The 17844-nt window shown below is 34.0% G+C and overlaps 1 protein-coding gene across 5 annotated transcripts; it reads right to left on the reverse strand.

Annotated features, from left to right (window-relative positions):
* Window positions 1-3244: 3244 nt before the first annotated feature.
* On the reverse strand, window positions 3245-17441 carry LOC134235430 (rhotekin-like). 5 transcript variants are annotated; one of them, XM_062717558.1, is made up of 13 exons: window positions 17175-17441; window positions 16526-16804; window positions 8351-8544; window positions 7833-7882; window positions 7163-7216; window positions 6937-7057; window positions 6413-6572; window positions 6013-6044; window positions 5430-5634; window positions 5008-5124; window positions 4536-4704; window positions 4126-4236; window positions 3245-3984 (listed from the first exon to the last, which is right to left on the reverse strand). In XM_062717558.1, the coding sequence occupies exons 1-13, from the start codon at window positions 17364-17366 to the stop codon at window positions 3848-3850; spliced, it is 1821 nt and encodes a 606-aa protein (XP_062573542.1). In that variant the 5' UTR covers window positions 17367-17441; the 3' UTR covers window positions 3245-3847. The 5 variants fall into 5 exon arrangements, with proteins under 5 accessions (XP_062573542.1, XP_062573546.1, XP_062573545.1 ...); XM_062717562.1 differs by lacking the exons at window positions 16526-16804; window positions 17175-17441 and adding an exon at window positions 14733-14845; XM_062717561.1 differs by lacking the exons at window positions 16526-16804; window positions 17175-17441 and adding an exon at window positions 13753-13973.
* Between the last annotated feature and the right edge of the window lie 403 nt (window positions 17442-17844).

Below are 17844 nucleotides of genomic sequence, written 5' to 3' on the forward strand. Positions count from 1 at the left end.
TTTCCTATATATATCTTTAAAAACTTTGGTCGGCCATTTTGGCCCCGCCCTATCCCTGGGGGTCATGATTAGAACAAATTTGAATCTACACTACTTGAGCATGCTTCCATATAAAGATGATCAATTATGGCTTTGTCATTCTTGAGGAGATTTTTAAAGAATTTTCCTATTTATTTCTATATAAAACTTTGGTCGGCCATTTTGGCCCCACCCTACCCCGGGGGGTCATGATTTGAACAAACTTGAAACTACACTACCTGAGCATGCTTCCATATATATATGATGAATTATGGCTTTGTCATTCTTGAGAAGAAGATTTTTAAAGAATTTTCCTATATATTTCTATGTAAAACTTTTCGGCCATTTTGGCCCCGCCCTACCCCAGTGGGTCATGATTTGAACAAACTTAAATCTACACTACCTGAACATGCTTCCATATAAATATGATGAATTATGGCTTTGTCATTCTTGAGAAGAAGATTTTTTAAAGAATTTTCCTATTTATTTCTATGTAAAAGTTTGGTCGGCCATTTTGGCCCCACCCTACCCCGGGGGGTCATGATTTGAACAAACTTGAATCTACACTGCCTGAGCATGCTCCCACATAAATATGATGAATTATGGCTTTGTCATTCTTGAGAAGAAGATTTTTAAAGAATTTTCCTATATATTTCTATGTAAAACTTTGGTCGGCCATTTTGGCCCCGCCCTATCCCCGGGGGTCATGATTTGAACAAAATTGAATCTACACTACCTGAGGATGATTCCACATGAGTTTCATCTTTCCTGGCCCAGTGGTTCTTGAGAAGAAGATTTTTTAAATATGCCACTAAATTTTCATTAATTCCCAATTATCTCCCCTTGAATAAGGGCTTGGCCCTTTATTTGAACAAACTTGAATCCCCTTCACCCAAGGATACTTTGTTGCAAGTTTGGTTGAAAATGAGAAGAAGTCGAAAATGTGAAAAGTTTACAGACAGACGGACAGACAGACGGACGCCGGACAAAATGTGATCAGAAAAGCTCACTTGAGCCTTCGGCTCAGGTGAGCTAAAAATGGGTAATTGATCAATAGTTACCCATCACTTTAAGATTTCAGAGACATTTTTTTGGAACATATTCAATTACTCTGAAATCACTAATTTTCGCGGGGGTTAATTTTTGTTGTTTTCAAGGTATGGAGACACCCACAAATTCATGACTACCACGAAATGTAGAATTGCATATGCATTACTACTTAACATTCTCGACCACAAAATCAAATCCCCACAAACCAATATTTTTCCTCAAACCTTGAAAATTTTTACCCCTTTAAAATAAGTGATTTTACAGTACTCAGCACCTGATATTTAGAATCTCAGATGACTTTCTTAATTTATTTGATCCTAAGAGTGCAAAAAATGCACAAGGAAAAAAAAGCAATTTGACTATAGAATCTTTTTTTTTATTTTGTAGGTTATGTATTAACTTCAATTCACAGCATTTTAAACAAAAAACAAGAGATGTTTGTAAAACACTTATGCCCCCCTCCCCCCAAATTGGATTTTTTTTGTAAGTCCAAGGGGCATAACTCTGTCAAAAATGGCACCATCGTACCCAAAACAGAACTTGACCTAGATATTCATCTGATAAATCTGTATATTAAATTTCATCTCAGTATGTGCAACGAGTGCAAAGAAAATGAACAAAAACTGCAAATAATTGGATTTTTTTCAAACTCCAAGGGGCATAACTCTTTCAAAAATGGTGTGATAGTATCCAAAATAGAACTTAAATTAATAGATATTAATTTGATATATCTGTATACCAAATTTGATTTCAGTATGTGCAACAGCTCCAAAGAAAATGAGCGGAAACTGCAAATAATAGAAATTTTTCTAAGTCCAAGGGGCATAACTCTGTCAAAAATGGTGCCATTGTACCCAAAATACAACTTGACCTAGATATTCATGTGATATATCTGTATACCAAATTTCATTTCAGTATGTGCAACTGTTCTAAAGAAAATGAGCGGAAACTGCAAATAATTGAAATTTTTCTAAGTCCAAGGGGCATTACTCTTTCAAAAATGGTGTGATCGTATCCAAAGTAGAACTTGACCTAGATATCAATTTGATATATCTGTATACCAAATTTGATTTCAGTATGTGCAACGGCTCCAAAGAAAATGAGCAGAAACTGCAAATAATAGAAATTTTTCTAAGTCCAAGGGGCATAACTCTGTCAAAAATGGTGCCATTGTACCCAAAACAGAACTTGACTTAGATATTCATGTGATACATCTGTATACCAAATTTCATTTCAGTATGTGCAACTTTTCTAAAGAAAATGAGCGGAAACTGCAAATAATTAAAATTTTTCTAAGTCCAAGGGGCATAACTCTGTCAAAAATGGTGCAATCGTACCCAAAACAGAACTTGACCTAGATAATAATTTGATATATCTGTATACCAAATTTCATTTCAGTATGTGCAACGGCTCCAAAGAAAATGAGCGGAAACTGTAAATAATTGAAATTTTTCTAAGTCCAAGGGGCATAACTCTGTCAAAAATGGTGCCATTGTACCCAAAACAGAACTTGACCTAGATATTCATGTGATATATCTGTATACCAAATTTGATTTCAGTATGTGCAACGGTTGCGAAGAAAATGAACGGAAACTAAGTGGACCGACAGACCGACAGACCGACCGACCGACCGACCGACAGACAGCAGCAAAGCAATATGCCCTCCCTTCTTCGAAGGGGGGCATAATTAATGTTATCAACAAATGGAAGATATAAAGATTGTGGAAGTTAAGATCCTAAACAGAAATCAAAGATCCAATAGACAAACATCAAAGATCCTAAAGAGATATCAAGGATCCTACACAAATATCAAAGATTCTAGACAGATATCAAGAAATCAAGATCCTAGACAGAAATCAAATCCTACAAGATATCTAAAAAGAAAGTTTATCTTTTCACAGATGTTCACAAATCTTCTTGTCTGTAAACATTTACACACAAACACACACACAAAGTAAGAAAATATGGAGCAAGGCAAAAGGTTGGACACCTGAGAAATTGCGAGGCTGATGTACAGGCAAATCAATAAATTATTATAAAAACATGTTGGCATATCAATTCTACGCAAAACAACCATTACAATTATCTAAGGAGCTAGTTTTCAAATAACTTTTTTTTAAAAAGGACAATCAATTTAAAAACTTTTTTAAAATAAGAGGCATGTCAATAAAAATGATTTTTCTAGTAAAAGTGTTGCTAAAAATCAATTTATGGAAATGATAGCTGATAAAACAGTGGCATTTTAGTCAATTTCTCAAATTTCAAAAAATATTCTTCCTTAAATTTATCCTTTATTTTTACAATACTTTGAAAATTGATACATCTGAAATATATTACAGTTATCAAACAAGCTGCCTTCTCAAAAATTTTCTTTGACTAGTTCATATACATGTACTATTAACAAAAATTAACTTGCTTCATGAAAAAAAAAAAACAACCAAGCACACAAACCAGTTTCTCTGAATGCCATTTACATAGGATTCTTTGGTCCAAAATTTGATGAACACGATTTCACAAACGCGTAACAGTCTTCTTTCATTCACAATCACTTGGTTTTTAGAAATATGTACATTAAATACTGTAACATACTAGCACTAAGGTGTGCAGTTACCCAGTACACAGATGCTTCTACATACAATGAATTGCACTGGAGTACAGAGTATTTGTCCTGGTTATCAGTAGATACTTTATAGCACTTTTAAATATTTTGTCCTGTTGAACACAACATGGTGTATTGTAAGGAATGGGTTATGGTCGAAGAGAGATAACTCTTTCTCCCCTACACTGTTGTTGTGTATGGGTTATCTCCCCTAATCTGCTTGGCTTCACCCATCAGTGTGTTCAACATTTGGCTGAGCTGGTCATCTTCTTTCTTGATGTCATTTACAACACTTCTGGGTCTTGAACTGGCTTTGTCTAAAATTGGATAAAAACAAAAATATATGATTTGATCAGGTATAAAATGAATTTCTAAAGAGGTAAAGCACTTGAAATGAAATTATTTTAAATAACAGGCATTTCATTTAACAAATCAATTTTAATGGCATCTTCCCCTACCTGCTAATGGAGTATCATCATAAATAGAGGATTTCCTTAAGAAGGCGGGTTTTTTGTGAGGTGAAGGAGATTTGATCTCCATAAGGTAATCACAGGCATGCTTCCAGAGAGCTGAAATGGACAATGAAAACATTAAATAAAAGTCTCAATTTGTATTTAAAAACAAATTCTTTTGAATATAAAAAAAGATAATTCACCATTAAACTTGAGAGATAAAAACATGACAAATTAAGGGAAAAAATCTTTGCAATTTAATTAAAATCAGATCCTTGATTCATTCCTTTATTTTTTATTGTCAATACACAAGGTAGCCACAATACATAAAATAAAGGAACAGATTGAGAATCTGATTTTAATCAAATACAAAATCTTTGCGAATGAAAAGAAATAATTTGTGCAGTAAATGCTACCTTGATCCAGTAGATGTTGCTGGAGTCCGTCCCACCACTGGGCCAATTCGTCTTTGGACTCCGCCGCCAATGTGTATTCCCGGGATCCACCCCTCTGTTTTGTCATGATGTGGAACGTGTGTTCTGTTCCTGAGCTCTTACTGGGATCTGAATCACTGATCTGAGTATTCTGTAGGGAACAGATTAAAATTTGTCTTAATACAATATTTTCATTACTTTAATATCTTCATATATACTCTTATTTTATACAATTAGTGAGGACTGCAATCATCTTCTTAAAGTAATTTGAAACCTATTGTCAGAAACATTAACAATAAAAATATCCTTTTTCTGTTTTTAATTTTCACCTGCTTCAATTCCACTATATGCACTTGAAGTGTTTCAAACTTGCATACATACACATTTTGATCAATATTGTATATGCATAAGAATGCATAGAGAGGAAATTCTGTTTGTTATAAATTTTGTTTACCTTGGTAACAGGGATCACTAGCAGTGGCTCTGTGACCTCCATGTCTTCTTTACAGGACCAGCAGGAGAGAGAGAGGTTCTTTAACACACACCAGAACGGCTTAGCTTTATCCTCCTCCTACAATATTCAAATATTTAATGTAAGAGTTATCTTTCTTGTTGTATATACACTAATAAAAATATTCAACACAGTATTATGGCATTTTTTTGGGGGAGGGAGGGGGGGTCAAAATCAGATTGATGATAATTAATCCTTCCTTTTGATTACAGGGTATATGGGTTTATTTTCACAATGTGTAAACAGGTTTTTTTTTGCTCGTTTGTACTTGCTAATTTGAATTTGCCTGAAAGCCATTTGTCTTGTAAATATTCTTTTCACAAGAGACCAATAGTGTATTATATGACTTGAACAAGTTTCCTTACCACAAGTTTGAGGTTTCCGGAGACAATGGGCTCCACTAGACACTCTGGCTGACTAGCCAATCTCAGACAGTAAACACCAAACAGGGGGAGTTCACAGGTTGCGAGGTCAGCACCAGAGGTCAACTGTAGGTCAAAGTTCCCAATGGAATCGCTCACATCTTTCAGCTCCATAGTTCCACTGGCCATCAGCTCAAAACGAGGACCCCTAAAGAAATAAAAAAAAATTGTCAATGAAAGCATTGCACTTTTCAAAGGTTGTAATTATAGAATATTTTTTATTGCAATAGACATGAACAAACATATAAATGTTTATCTTACATTAACTTTAGACTATGAACAAGCACTTCATATAAATTTTCATCTTATATTAACTTGGGAAATTAAATGCTTATCATCTTTATAAATCCCTAGATCCAAAAGTGTAGAGTAATTACAAAATATTCAATAATGAACTGGGTAGAGCATCAACATGTGTAGCGTTATTAATACCGTAATGTACGGTAATCTGTCTGAATACGATCAAGCCCTACATGACAGTGCATTAAATAAATTATACTTAGATAAATTACATAAAGATACTTACAGGACCATGTTTCCTATAATGTCTGAGTCATTCTGAAACAAAACAAAAAGGAACACACATGAATATGGAGCATAAAAATGAAGCCATACTTTAACTCAAACACTTCTTAGGTTATCAAATTTGATACGCTATCCTGTATCTTCAAGACAATTCACAGTATTTTTGCATGACAACATGCAATTTGACAAAGTCAACAGTAAATTTACAGATATCTCTATTGAAAGTGTTAAACTTTAATCTACTATTTTTTAAGTGTTTTGATTTCTTCGATGGTATCTTTTTGACCTGCTTTTAAACAAGATTTGTTTATTTCCAGTCTACAGACTTCAATAATAAGCATCTTTAAACTAAAAAAGACCATTAAAGTTTCCCTTTGTTAATTTAAATTCTGATAACGTACCAATCCCGACAGGCGTTTCCCGACACTGCGCCCAACAGACCCTGACAAATCGTTGATCTTCTTGCGAAGCTTCTTGGGTGTGCTCGCAATGGTGAGATCTTCATGAAGTTTGTGACAATACACCTCGAATTTACACGTGAAATCATGGGGGACATTATTGCTGTAAAAAGAGATTGACACAATGATCTACAATTCCATTGACTGTAAATTTGATATCATAAAAAGTGGAGGTTTTATACAAGGTTACATTCAACTGTGAAGGTGGTCAAATTTCGTCTGTCTTCCCTCTTTTTTTTTTTTTTAAAGTTTATCCATGTTGGAAAGAATATCATACAAAATTTCAAAGAAGTAAATGACCTGCACAAGCAAAATTTGAAAGAAACTTATATTTCGTGTATATTTAAATATATTTTTTTAATATTTGCCCAATTTCCTAATAAAATATAACAAGAAGTTTTATAATTATTAACCCTTTAATTCTTTTTTTCAATACAGTACTTCATGATAAAGATATTTGTACTTACAAAACCATAATGTCATCAAATGTGAGATCAGTCATACTGCGATCTACATTGCTCAGCATGGACGTCTCATAAATATCGGTTCCAATCCTCAGCAAACAGAAAACCGCATACCGTCTGTAATCTGTAAGAAGTGTGAATGATAAAGATAACACTCGAAAGAGACTTTTTTGTGGAAAATGTCCAATTCATTAAAGTTTTTAAAACCGAGATCTGTACGTAGCCTTACCTCCTTTATTCTTGAAATGGTCTGTATCTTTCCACATCAATGGAATGCGAATATCTGAAGAAAGAAGAAAGAAAATTAATTTCAAAATATATATGGTACAGTAAAGAAAATATATACACTGTAAGATCATGTATTTTTTTTTGTTTTGAATTCTCACAGTCTGAGGAAAAATTCGTGGGAATTAGATTTTGTGGTTGTCATTGTGGTTGAAGAAATGTTTTACATTTCTTTGCAAAAATAAATTTGTCGAACTCTTCATTTCACCCAAACAAAATAGTAAGCAAGTCTGTAAAGAAATCTTTTGTCTTTGAAAACTTGATAACTTTTGAAATGCTCCCCTTCAGATCCTTAACAAAATTGGTCTGAGAGTATCTGTGCTCAAAAAAATCATTACTAATTTACTGTCAGAAACCAGAGCAATATAAAGGATAACCCAAGCATACTTTCCAATAAATTTATCAGAAATAGAATAAACACTGTCAGATATTGGTCATATATGACTGAAAATTTGAGCTTATCCACAAGAAAAAATCCAATTTCCTGTTTGGATTCTTGGTGGACATAATTTTGTAGATGGAACATGACACTTGTCATTAGTTTCTGCTTTATTGATAAAAAGCCCAATTTGAGGGTCAGGAGGTTACCATGACAACTATAATAATCAACTCACCAGAAATACTGACTTTAGCTTTACATGGTAGCTGGTTGCCAAGTGTTGATCTAAAATCAAAAACAAAGACATAAATGCTAGGAAATTATCAATCAATTTTTATCATTAAGAAAATATTGAGGTTTATCTCCAATTTTCTTCCTCTAATTAAGGACTATAAAAGGCTTTGTTGTCAGCTGATACATGAAACCAAAGTATAGCAGGGCAAACAATTGAAAGTCTGGCATGGGAAAATCTGACCACTTCAAAACATGCCAAGCTTTTCTCTTAATACTGGGAAGTCCAGAGTCTAGTTAAGAGTTTGTAATGCCAAAACAAGGAAGCTTTTTAGGTTTACGAAAACTGCACGAGAAAGCCTCCCCAACATTATTGTCAATGATATGTACTTAGTGAGTCATCCACTTATTATTCCTAATTGTATTATTGCAATTGATTCCCATTACTATAAACTTAGATAGCCATCATTTACTGGGTTCGGAAAAACTGATATGACACACAAAAAGCACTAAGGTCCTTACACATTTTTTCCTAGCACCTCTGCGGTTTTGCGACGCTGAAGTTCTGTCATGTAGGTCATTATGCGGGTGTTGGATGTGAGCAGGTTTTTGGCGGCTTCCAGCATCTGGGCGGGGTGTTTGGATGCCGCCAACAATTTGGCAGTCCCCTCTCGCATCTTGATTTCATGGTCGATCTTTTGCTGAAGATCATGATCCTGTAAAGAGAAAAAAGCAAGTGATTTATTGTTCCTAATTAATGTATGATTGCATTGGTGATAATGCTGACACAGGTCTGTTAGTGCAGATGTAGGTATGCGCTTTATGTTCACGTCTGTATTAATGTGGTATGTTGTGTTGTCTACGAGAGATTCATTGTCGCAGATGAGATTGTAATCAGAAAATTCTCTCATAATTGTGCAGTAAGAATATCTAACAAGTGAGGGAGAAAGTACAAAGTATGTGTGCAATGTGTTATACAAATAAATAATATATTTTATGTCCAGGGTCCAAATTACAATGGGACTAAACTGACCTTAAAAAGGAGGGGAAAAAAATTGTTGAACTCAGAAGGCTATAAAGTTTCAAAATTTCTTGGATGATATATAAAATTTCTGTATCAAGTGGACTCAAAAATGGTAATTAAAAAGTTTCTTTTGAAGTACATTTGATATGGATTGACATTTGATGTCAATGTAAACAACACTCCTTGTGTGTAAATATAAGCTGGCATGGCAGGGCCTTTCCCCATGTCAATAGATTATTTACATTAAATCAATATGGGTTATAGCTCCAATTACTGTCGACAAATATACTAACGTAAATAAGTCAAACCAACACTTCTAGAATACTAGCAAAGTCTTAGTACTATCAATTTCATGGCTGAGTGAATGTCAATTTGTATAATCATGTAAATATCCTCAAAACAGCTGTGTTCGCTTCAAACATAATTAATTCATGAAGTTAGTTCACATCATCTAAATTTATATTAATAATTCATGTCTCCTAGAACACACTGGGTTAAGCCTAAAGATGGGCAGAAAAAAATTCATTCACCTTTACAACTTTATGAAAACAATAAACCCATGTTTACAGTACTGCACCATCATAGGTAATAATCTATAATGATAAAACACCTCGTTAACCTGTAATTTATAGGTACATGTTAAAAAGGCACACCTGAGATGTTACCTGTGATTACCTGGCTCGTTAAGACCGATTTTAATAAGAGGTCAAGTAGGAAGGGACTTCTGAATGACTTATTATTATTTACCTACTGACTCACGAAGGATGTACACACAAACTTAAAAATCGGTAAATCAGCCGGCACAATGTTGTCCCGAACCTGGGCTCTGACTCATAATGAAAACAACAGAGAGGAAATTGTAAAACAATTGCACATCCGTGTGGCAGGTAGTTCTTTCTGAGATAACAGACCAAGTTTTATGAAAATCAATAACATGGAAGACCTGCCGAGATCAAATCAATTCCCAATATGATCATGAAGTGCAGGTGTACTTCCAGTTATGAATTATAAATTCCACTGGTCACCTCAGAAATGTACGTTAGGTTAAAATCAATTATATTAGGATTGAGATGTGTATCCTGTTCAAATTTTTGTAGAGAAATATTTTTGTACCTGTGACTTCAAAGTGGATTAGGTTGTGACAAAAAAACATAACCCTCCTCCCCACCCCCCACCCCAATACCCCTACACCAAGCAGAGCTTTCAATAAGTGGAGATGGGGGGGGGGGGGCAACCTTCAATTTCAATATGCTGCTTTGACTTTCATAATAGCAAATTAAACTGAATGATAGAAATAATTCTATAACAGCCTCTTCAAATGAATAAATTCAGCTCTTTATCTCAAGTGCCTGTGCTCTTTATGTCATATTAAATTATTGAAAGCCCTTGTCCATTCATACTTTTAGATATATATCATGGGCAAAATGTAAGAATTTCTATCAATTTTGAAATTGACGTTAAAATCAAGAAGTCCGGAGTCTTCAGATTCATTCAATTCTTCAGGGTCACCAGGGGGCTTCATCAAATTCATTAAGCCAAAACACACCTGTCCTCACCTGTAAACTAGACGCCAGCTGTCGGAGGTAGTAGACGCTCATATCCTCCCAGATAATGGGGGAGGAAACCTCCTCCGACACCGGCCTGCTGTCCTTGTGTCCATTGCTGAATAGGTCTATCACGGGAAGGCATTTATCCATCGTTAAAATGTCCCACTGATAACTCCTTACCTCCTCAGTGTGAGCTAGCCATCAATCAGGCCATTATACTAATAGTAATAAATGCACTAACTAGGCTCAGTCATGACTTTCACAATCACTAACAGTATATAAAGGTGACACTTCCTGACTAAGTCCTGAAGAACACTGTCTATGAATTACTGAGCAGGTATTTTTCCCTGTACAAACCACTGTAGCTCTGTCTGTTGACTAATGGGAGATATGAACTTATACACATTAAGAAGACAACAACACCAGTGTCACAGAGCGCAGTACTGCACTGCCTTCGACCCGCTTTTTTCTCTCACATCCTTGGAGCACAATGTATTTTTTTTTCACGCTGAATCTTTTCCCAGAGCAACACCGCGTACTGCACATGCATCAGTGGCATCAAAAAATAAGTACCTGTTGAATCACCCCGGGCCGCCTTTGACTGTAAAGATTTCTAATGAGATACCACGATTAATTATAGAGAAAAATTAAACTTCTTCACACCCATTACTAATTTAGTCCAAAACATTATTTTTTTAATGCAGACTGGTTTGTAGAACAGGCACACACATGAATGAATTTACTAACTCCATTCATCCTTAGTCACCACAACGTTCATCAATCAAAATTTTAAAAACACATGGAGAGAGAGAGAAAGAAAAAAAAACATGTTCCATTGAAAACCACAGCTGATTTGCATCCCATTAATTCAAGGTGAGAAGTGAGTGACTCCTTCTGTTGGAACCAACACTTTGTCAGTCAATATAAAAATCACCCTGTCAGAATCCCTATACATCAATAGTTCACAGCATGTTTCTCAGGTTCCAATTTTCCCTACACATGCATGCAATCCACCCCAAAATAAATAACAAAATGGGTGATTACACCATCCTAGATAACGTTATCAAACATTTGCCCCTCGCTGTTCACTTTCACCTATCTGACACCGTGTTTTAAATGTCACACAGGGTAGAGAGAGAGCCCCTTTGTAGATAGCCGCTTCTTATTGGTTTCTACCCTCTGCCCTGTCTCTCAACATACAAAACCCTTTATCCTTTCAGGTGTGCAGGCAAACAGCTGGATACGGACCTACACAGGACTTTTAATTCATTGATCCCCAGGTCTGATAACCCCGTGTTTCCCCATAATCAGCTGTTTTTGTGTTCTTTTATTTACCACACTTAATCAAACTCTTACCTACAAACTATCAAAGATAAAGTACTAATTTTGTAGTAAAAAAAATCAGTATCATAAATTTTTTTTTGAGACCTATAATTTGTCAAATCAAAATGAAGGTCAGAAATTTTCACTATTTTTAAATATTATTTCCTTATTTTAAAAAAAATTTTTAAAAATATATTTCAATAATACATTAATACTAAATTTCATGGAAAATATTTTTATTTTAGACATAAGGTAATATTTTCATGTTCAAATCTGGTCTATGTAATAAATATATGGCATTATATATAAGCATAAAAGGGAAAAAGACTGAAAAAAGGTTGTAGCAGCAATTTGATCACTTTTTTTCATTTATAACAACAAAACAACTGATTTACACCTACACATTATTAGTAAAACCAACTGGTAGACATTATGCAAGAAAAGGTGTGTTTTTATAAAACTGGACTGTTTGAATATTGTCTAGACCTGGCAGAAAGTCTCTAATCTGATCTGTAAATATCTGAAGTGATTAGTCTTTTATAATCCTCCTTCCACTTCAGCTCTGAGAGATAATCCCTTACTTATCACCCCTTACATAGAACATACTAAAATAAATGTACAATCTTATTTATATACCCCACAAACTAATAATCAAACCCACAAAACCTACATCAATCAATCAGCCAAGAACCTACTTAGATTATACATTAATACTCTATTAGATTGAAATGACTGAAGGAAAAATGACCAAACATGAAATTCATCACAGTTTTGATTTACAGGTTCACGCCCATGATCCCTTTGTCACGAAAAACACAAAAGCTAAAAATCTGACAACACTGAATCTGACCTTCTGTTGCACAGCTCTGGTCGGCATCGCTTCATCATCCACCTCCATTATTTGTCATTATACGAACTCTACTTAGAAATAATGGCTATCCGATTTTAAAACCAACAATTCTCCCCGATATTTTTGTTTTTAACCTAAAATCTAGGACCGTCCAGTTACATAACTTGCTCTGTGAGGGTTGTCATTGTTTTTCTATTGAGTTTCTGAAGCTGATTCAGAATTGACATGGGGATTGGCAGAAATCAATAACCCTACATACATTCTTTACCAAACATCAGCAACAAAAGAATATTTTCCAATAACCCATGAATAAATGTCTCATGTCGTAAGAGTTATCTCCCTTTCTGCAGACTCCCAATGCATAAATGAATACATACATGTATATTCTCCCCAAAAATGAACTGTTAGCTTTTACTCTTGAAAATTTCAGCAGGGGGGTAAAAATACACCACTATTCAATCAACGTCCTTGTATCTAGACATATAAATCACAAAATGACAAAACAGCAAAAAATGAAAACAAAAAACTAAAATAGCAAAAAAGGAGAGCTTTACCATGGTGATTTTTCTTTTGGGTGGGGTACTGCGGATCTTGATGTACATAAATCTTTTTTTCATAGTGTGGGCCAGGGAAGGCATGATGGCTGACTGGTATTTTCTTTTGATTTAGATCTCAGATGAAGATAAGATTGAGAAATGTGACCCTTGATTCATAACATAGAGCTTTTATACACCCATATCTTATGCCTGGTGTGTACCAACCTGTTAATTTTACAATTAATCATCTCTTATTTGTGAAATTTCTACCATTAACTGTACCATATAGCCCTTAGTCAGAATTGTAGTTGATAAAGACACAATTAGCCAAGTCACCTGGGGGAAAGCAAAATTATCAAAAGGACCATGTAACTTCATGAGAGATAATTACATGTCTTTTTTCTGGTAATTAAATATAATTAAAATTCAAAAAAATATTTATTTAATTGACTGCCATAAAAATGTGTAGTAATTATTTTCAAATGATTATTTTTTTACAGCTATGAAATTTTCCTAATGAGTGAAAATTAAGTTGATAGGAAATACTGTAATTTCTTTTTTATACACACTAGAAAAAAAAAAACCCTGAAACATGAAGACACAACTCAAACCAAAAACAAAGTAGTAAAACTTAATTTACTTACATTTATGAATACTGGTAAATCCTTTGACATTGTATTCAAAAATGATAGTATACAGAACTTAAGGATTCATTTCCCGAACAATTTTTTTTTTGTTTTGAAAAATCCGTCCCACTTCACCGTTAAGTATTTTCTATATCTGTACTCCAATCATTTCCCCCAATCATACAACAAAAACTAAATTATCATGTCAAATGTCACTGCGTGCCTCTAAAAAGCTGGAGCGTTGATGCTTTTCCTCCATCTCGTCAGGGACTGTGTCAGAAGCATCTTTTTTTATTTTTGTGAGACGGACCCAAAGCCCATAAAGACGGGAATGTTCACAGGAAATCTGGACATAAAATCTAGGACTACTGTGTCACTTCACAGCCATTTCTGTCAAGTTTATAATCATGACATCTGTTTAATCACATTATAATTACTGGTTCTTCCTTTTTAGACAGATAGGCACATTGTTAGGCCAAAAGACCCATTAACTTACATATGCTGATGGTTTTAATGAGATTCTTGTATATCTCAGATCATTTATTAGTAATAACAGTTAGTATGTATCAAAAATATAGACTCTGACTGTGATTTATTTGGAGAGGGAAGGAGGGGTGTGTGGTATAAACAGGGTTTGAGCTTCAAAAACTTAATGAAATTTTTGTCCTTCAGTTGGTAATCTTTAATTTTAAAGAAAGATCTCTGAAAGAATTTTTTTCTCTTATCAAATTATTTCCTTTTAGTATAGAAATAAGAACAAAATCAAATACATCCCCAATGATCTCTTAAAAAATACTTCATGCAATATTTGGCAAAAATCATATTAATCCCATAAGTCTTTATGCTTTATAATAAGCAAATTAACTTCCTGAATTCACGAACAAAGAAAACAAATTGCAGCCAATATGATTTTTTTAAATCATCCCTTGGTGCCCAACCCCCTGAGCCATATGGTTACCACAGAATGGTTTTCATTATGAGCACACTTAAGTTTTTACCTCAAAAGTGGGATCCATTACAATTTCCCAAGTCCAAGTTTTGTGTATTTATAATTAGACCTTCCTCATGGATCATATATTATTGTTAATATTCTTAAAAATAATTATTTGTACCCATGCATTATTCCACTTCTAAAAAGATAAGGAAATATTAAGGATCTTCTTTTATGTCCTCTAAACAAACTTATTATCTTAAAAAAAGGAAGTAGAAAACAAAGTAGAATGATAAAGGGTGGAGTGATATAATTCAACCAATAAAACAGATATATATTATTGTTTCCACTTTTCAGAAATGTACAGTATATATATAGTGAGAGTCCTCCCAAAATGTCTATAAATACATGAGTTCATTATCTGCATCAGGACATAACCTCTATGCTAGCCATAGGGCCCATAAAATCTGCCGTCACAATAAATTAGAGGACAAATGAGACTAAATAGAGTGTACAGTAGTTAATCTTCCCAGTGTTTAGTGTTTACTGATGTCCCTCTAGGAAATATATATCAAGGGCTAAAAATAAGGAGAGATCGAGCAGCAATACTAACTGCTTATGTTCACTGTTAATTTGACACATAAGAGACCAGGAGTTATGCCCCTTATATTTTCTCAATGAAATGAATCCAAACATCATGTACATTTGAAAAGAACTATTGAAGGAGCGGAATTACTCATTCGACAAGGATCAAACCAAACAATAGTATCACTAGACAGGGGGTGTTAATTAACACAGCAGGGGGGATATCAGGTGTGTTATACACAGGGTGGGTGTGAAGAACCTGATCACAGGACTGCCTGTGGGAAGATGTTATACACACTGATGTCACAATCACTTATCTTTACTCATTATGGAAACTGGGAAATAGATTCTTACATTAATTACACTAGTTAATACCCTTAATTCATGAGCAAGAAAAAATACTGTGCAAAAACATTCATTTATTGCATATATATTTAAATTTTGATATTCAGTACTGACTTTTTGTAACAAATTTATATTAATAAATATTTTTTAAAAATATTTTTTAATTTAAAATATTATAATTTTTTTAAAATAAATATTTAAGAAAATCTTATATTTTATTTTACACTTTCTGATAGTATGTCTTGATTGCAATACATCAAGACACAGTGAAAGCATGCAGACCCTAAAAGTTGTAAATTGTCAATTCCAAATTGAACTATTCTCCCCCTCCCCCTTGTGAACTATGAATTTATATATTCCACTAGAGAGTGTGCATTACTAAATAATGTAAGGCAGGCAGATGAGCACCCTGCTGAACTTATCAAAAAAATCTCCTAGTACCCCCAGAGGGCCCTACAGATAGGAAAGTGACAGGCCATTATCAGATCTTGGGTAGCATTACTTCCCCAAATTAATCCTTGTCTATTTGTTATCCACAGGCTGCATTGTTCCAAGGTGTTTACCAAGGAGATTGTTAAGTCTAATAGGTGGCAATGGGGAATTTGTATTTATTTTTGAATTATTGGCCACTCATGACAGGATATTGTCAAAGTTCCCATGCCCATAACATGTGATTATAACACACCTGTATACAGGTATACCTCTGCCTGAATGTCATGTGATAGAGGTGTGGTCAAACATTACCCTTATGCAATAACTAGCAAAGTACTAAATCATGAAATATACATTTTCAAAACAAATCCTGTATATTCCATTCACTAAATGTTATTCTCATGTCTCTTATATCATGTATATGTTGATTTTATCACTGCATGAATTATGCATGCAATTGATATTTTGAAAAAAAATAAGTAAAAACTCCAAACATACCACATCTTCTGAGCATGTCTTGCAGTATCGAATTCTGTAGGCCTGAGCTAGGTGGTTAAGATACTTGAAGTTTGTGTCGTAAGGCAGAGAGTAATCTTGGAATTTCTTCATCTTTTTCCGCAACACATTCATGGACACCCTTCTCTGCAGACTGTGACGTAATGTATCATTTCTTCTCAGGGGCTGGCCACGTTGTGGAGTGAAGACTGATTTATCAATTTGTTTTGGTGGCTTCCATGACGTACTTTGGGGAGAGATGTTTTCAGCATCCTCATCATTCTTCAAAAAAAAAAAATTTACAAAACATGCAAAAACCAACATTAACAAAAAATTTTACAAAAAAAACCCCAATGAAATGGTTAGACGAGGATCTTGACTTATAGTCGTGTAAAGAAATAACTAAAATTTTTAAAGTAAACTATGCCTTCACACTTTAGAACCATGACCATAATCGTGATAATGATAAATGATGACTCATTGATCATGCTGATTGACCATTGACCAACATCATGAATGATACAAAAACATTTTTTTTTTTTAATCTGTATTCGAATTATCCTTTTTTCTGAAAGACTTTTCTACGTTTTTATAATATAAAACTCCACACATAAAGAATTTATACCGGTTTGCTTGTCATTCGAAACCATACCTGAGCATCGTGATGGTCGAAGCGAGCAGGAAGTTGAGGGAGTTGTTTGGCATTTGGGGGAAATGGCAATGCCGATTTCGATGTTTTCTTTCTCCTCTTGAAACTAAGACCACACGTTCCGAAAACAAAAGTAAATTCATCGTTTTCCTCATCTTGAATTTCGCGCTTGCGTTTACGTGTTGGCGTATCCATCTTTTCGTTGGCGAAGACAACTCTCTAAAATTGAAAATAAACAACGTAGCGCCATCTATCAAGGTGCGAGTATAATATCAACGGCAGATAACTCTGCGTATACATGGTAAATGCGGAAAAAAAAATCTAATTTAAATATAATTTTCACTGATGGATATAATTAAACAATTTTAATTTTATCTTTAAAAATATTTATGTAAATGTTTCGTTTCATCATTAATAATGAATTTAATAAGATGAACCAGTTAAATTAAAGAAAAATAATTAAAAATCAGAATTAAATTAAATTACTTTAAATCATAAATCAAACCTCTGCATTCAGGTGATTATAAGTTCATATGATTATATTTCTATAAATTTGGTTGTTTAAATATTCCTTGTTTTCTGTTTGATTAATGTGTTTTTGATTCCAGGTATTTTCTTCAAAGAGCCACTTCCCTGGAGCTAATTTTAATGTTCTGAATTCTGAACATTAGAC

Source organism: Saccostrea cucullata, unplaced genomic scaffold (assembly GCF_032062105.1).
Source record: "Saccostrea cucullata isolate Sc308-1 unplaced genomic scaffold, CSIRO_AGI_Scuc_v1 ctg446, whole genome shotgun sequence".
In the NCBI taxonomy this organism is placed as follows: Eukaryota; Metazoa; Mollusca; class Bivalvia; order Ostreida; family Ostreidae; genus Saccostrea; species Saccostrea cuccullata.

Coding starts and splice junctions, on each gene's coding strand:
- LOC134235430 (XM_062717558.1), bottom strand. CDS start 17,366: ATGGATACGCCAACACGTAAACGCAAGCGCGAAATTCAAGATGAGGAA. Junction 6,573..6,936: donor TTTGATGACATTATGGTTTT/GTAAGTACAAAT, acceptor CTCTTTTTACAG/CAATAATGTCCCCCATGATT. Junction 6,045..6,412: donor GGAAACGCCTGTCGGGATTG/GTACGTTATCAG, acceptor GTTTTGTTTCAG/AATGACTCAGACATTATAGG.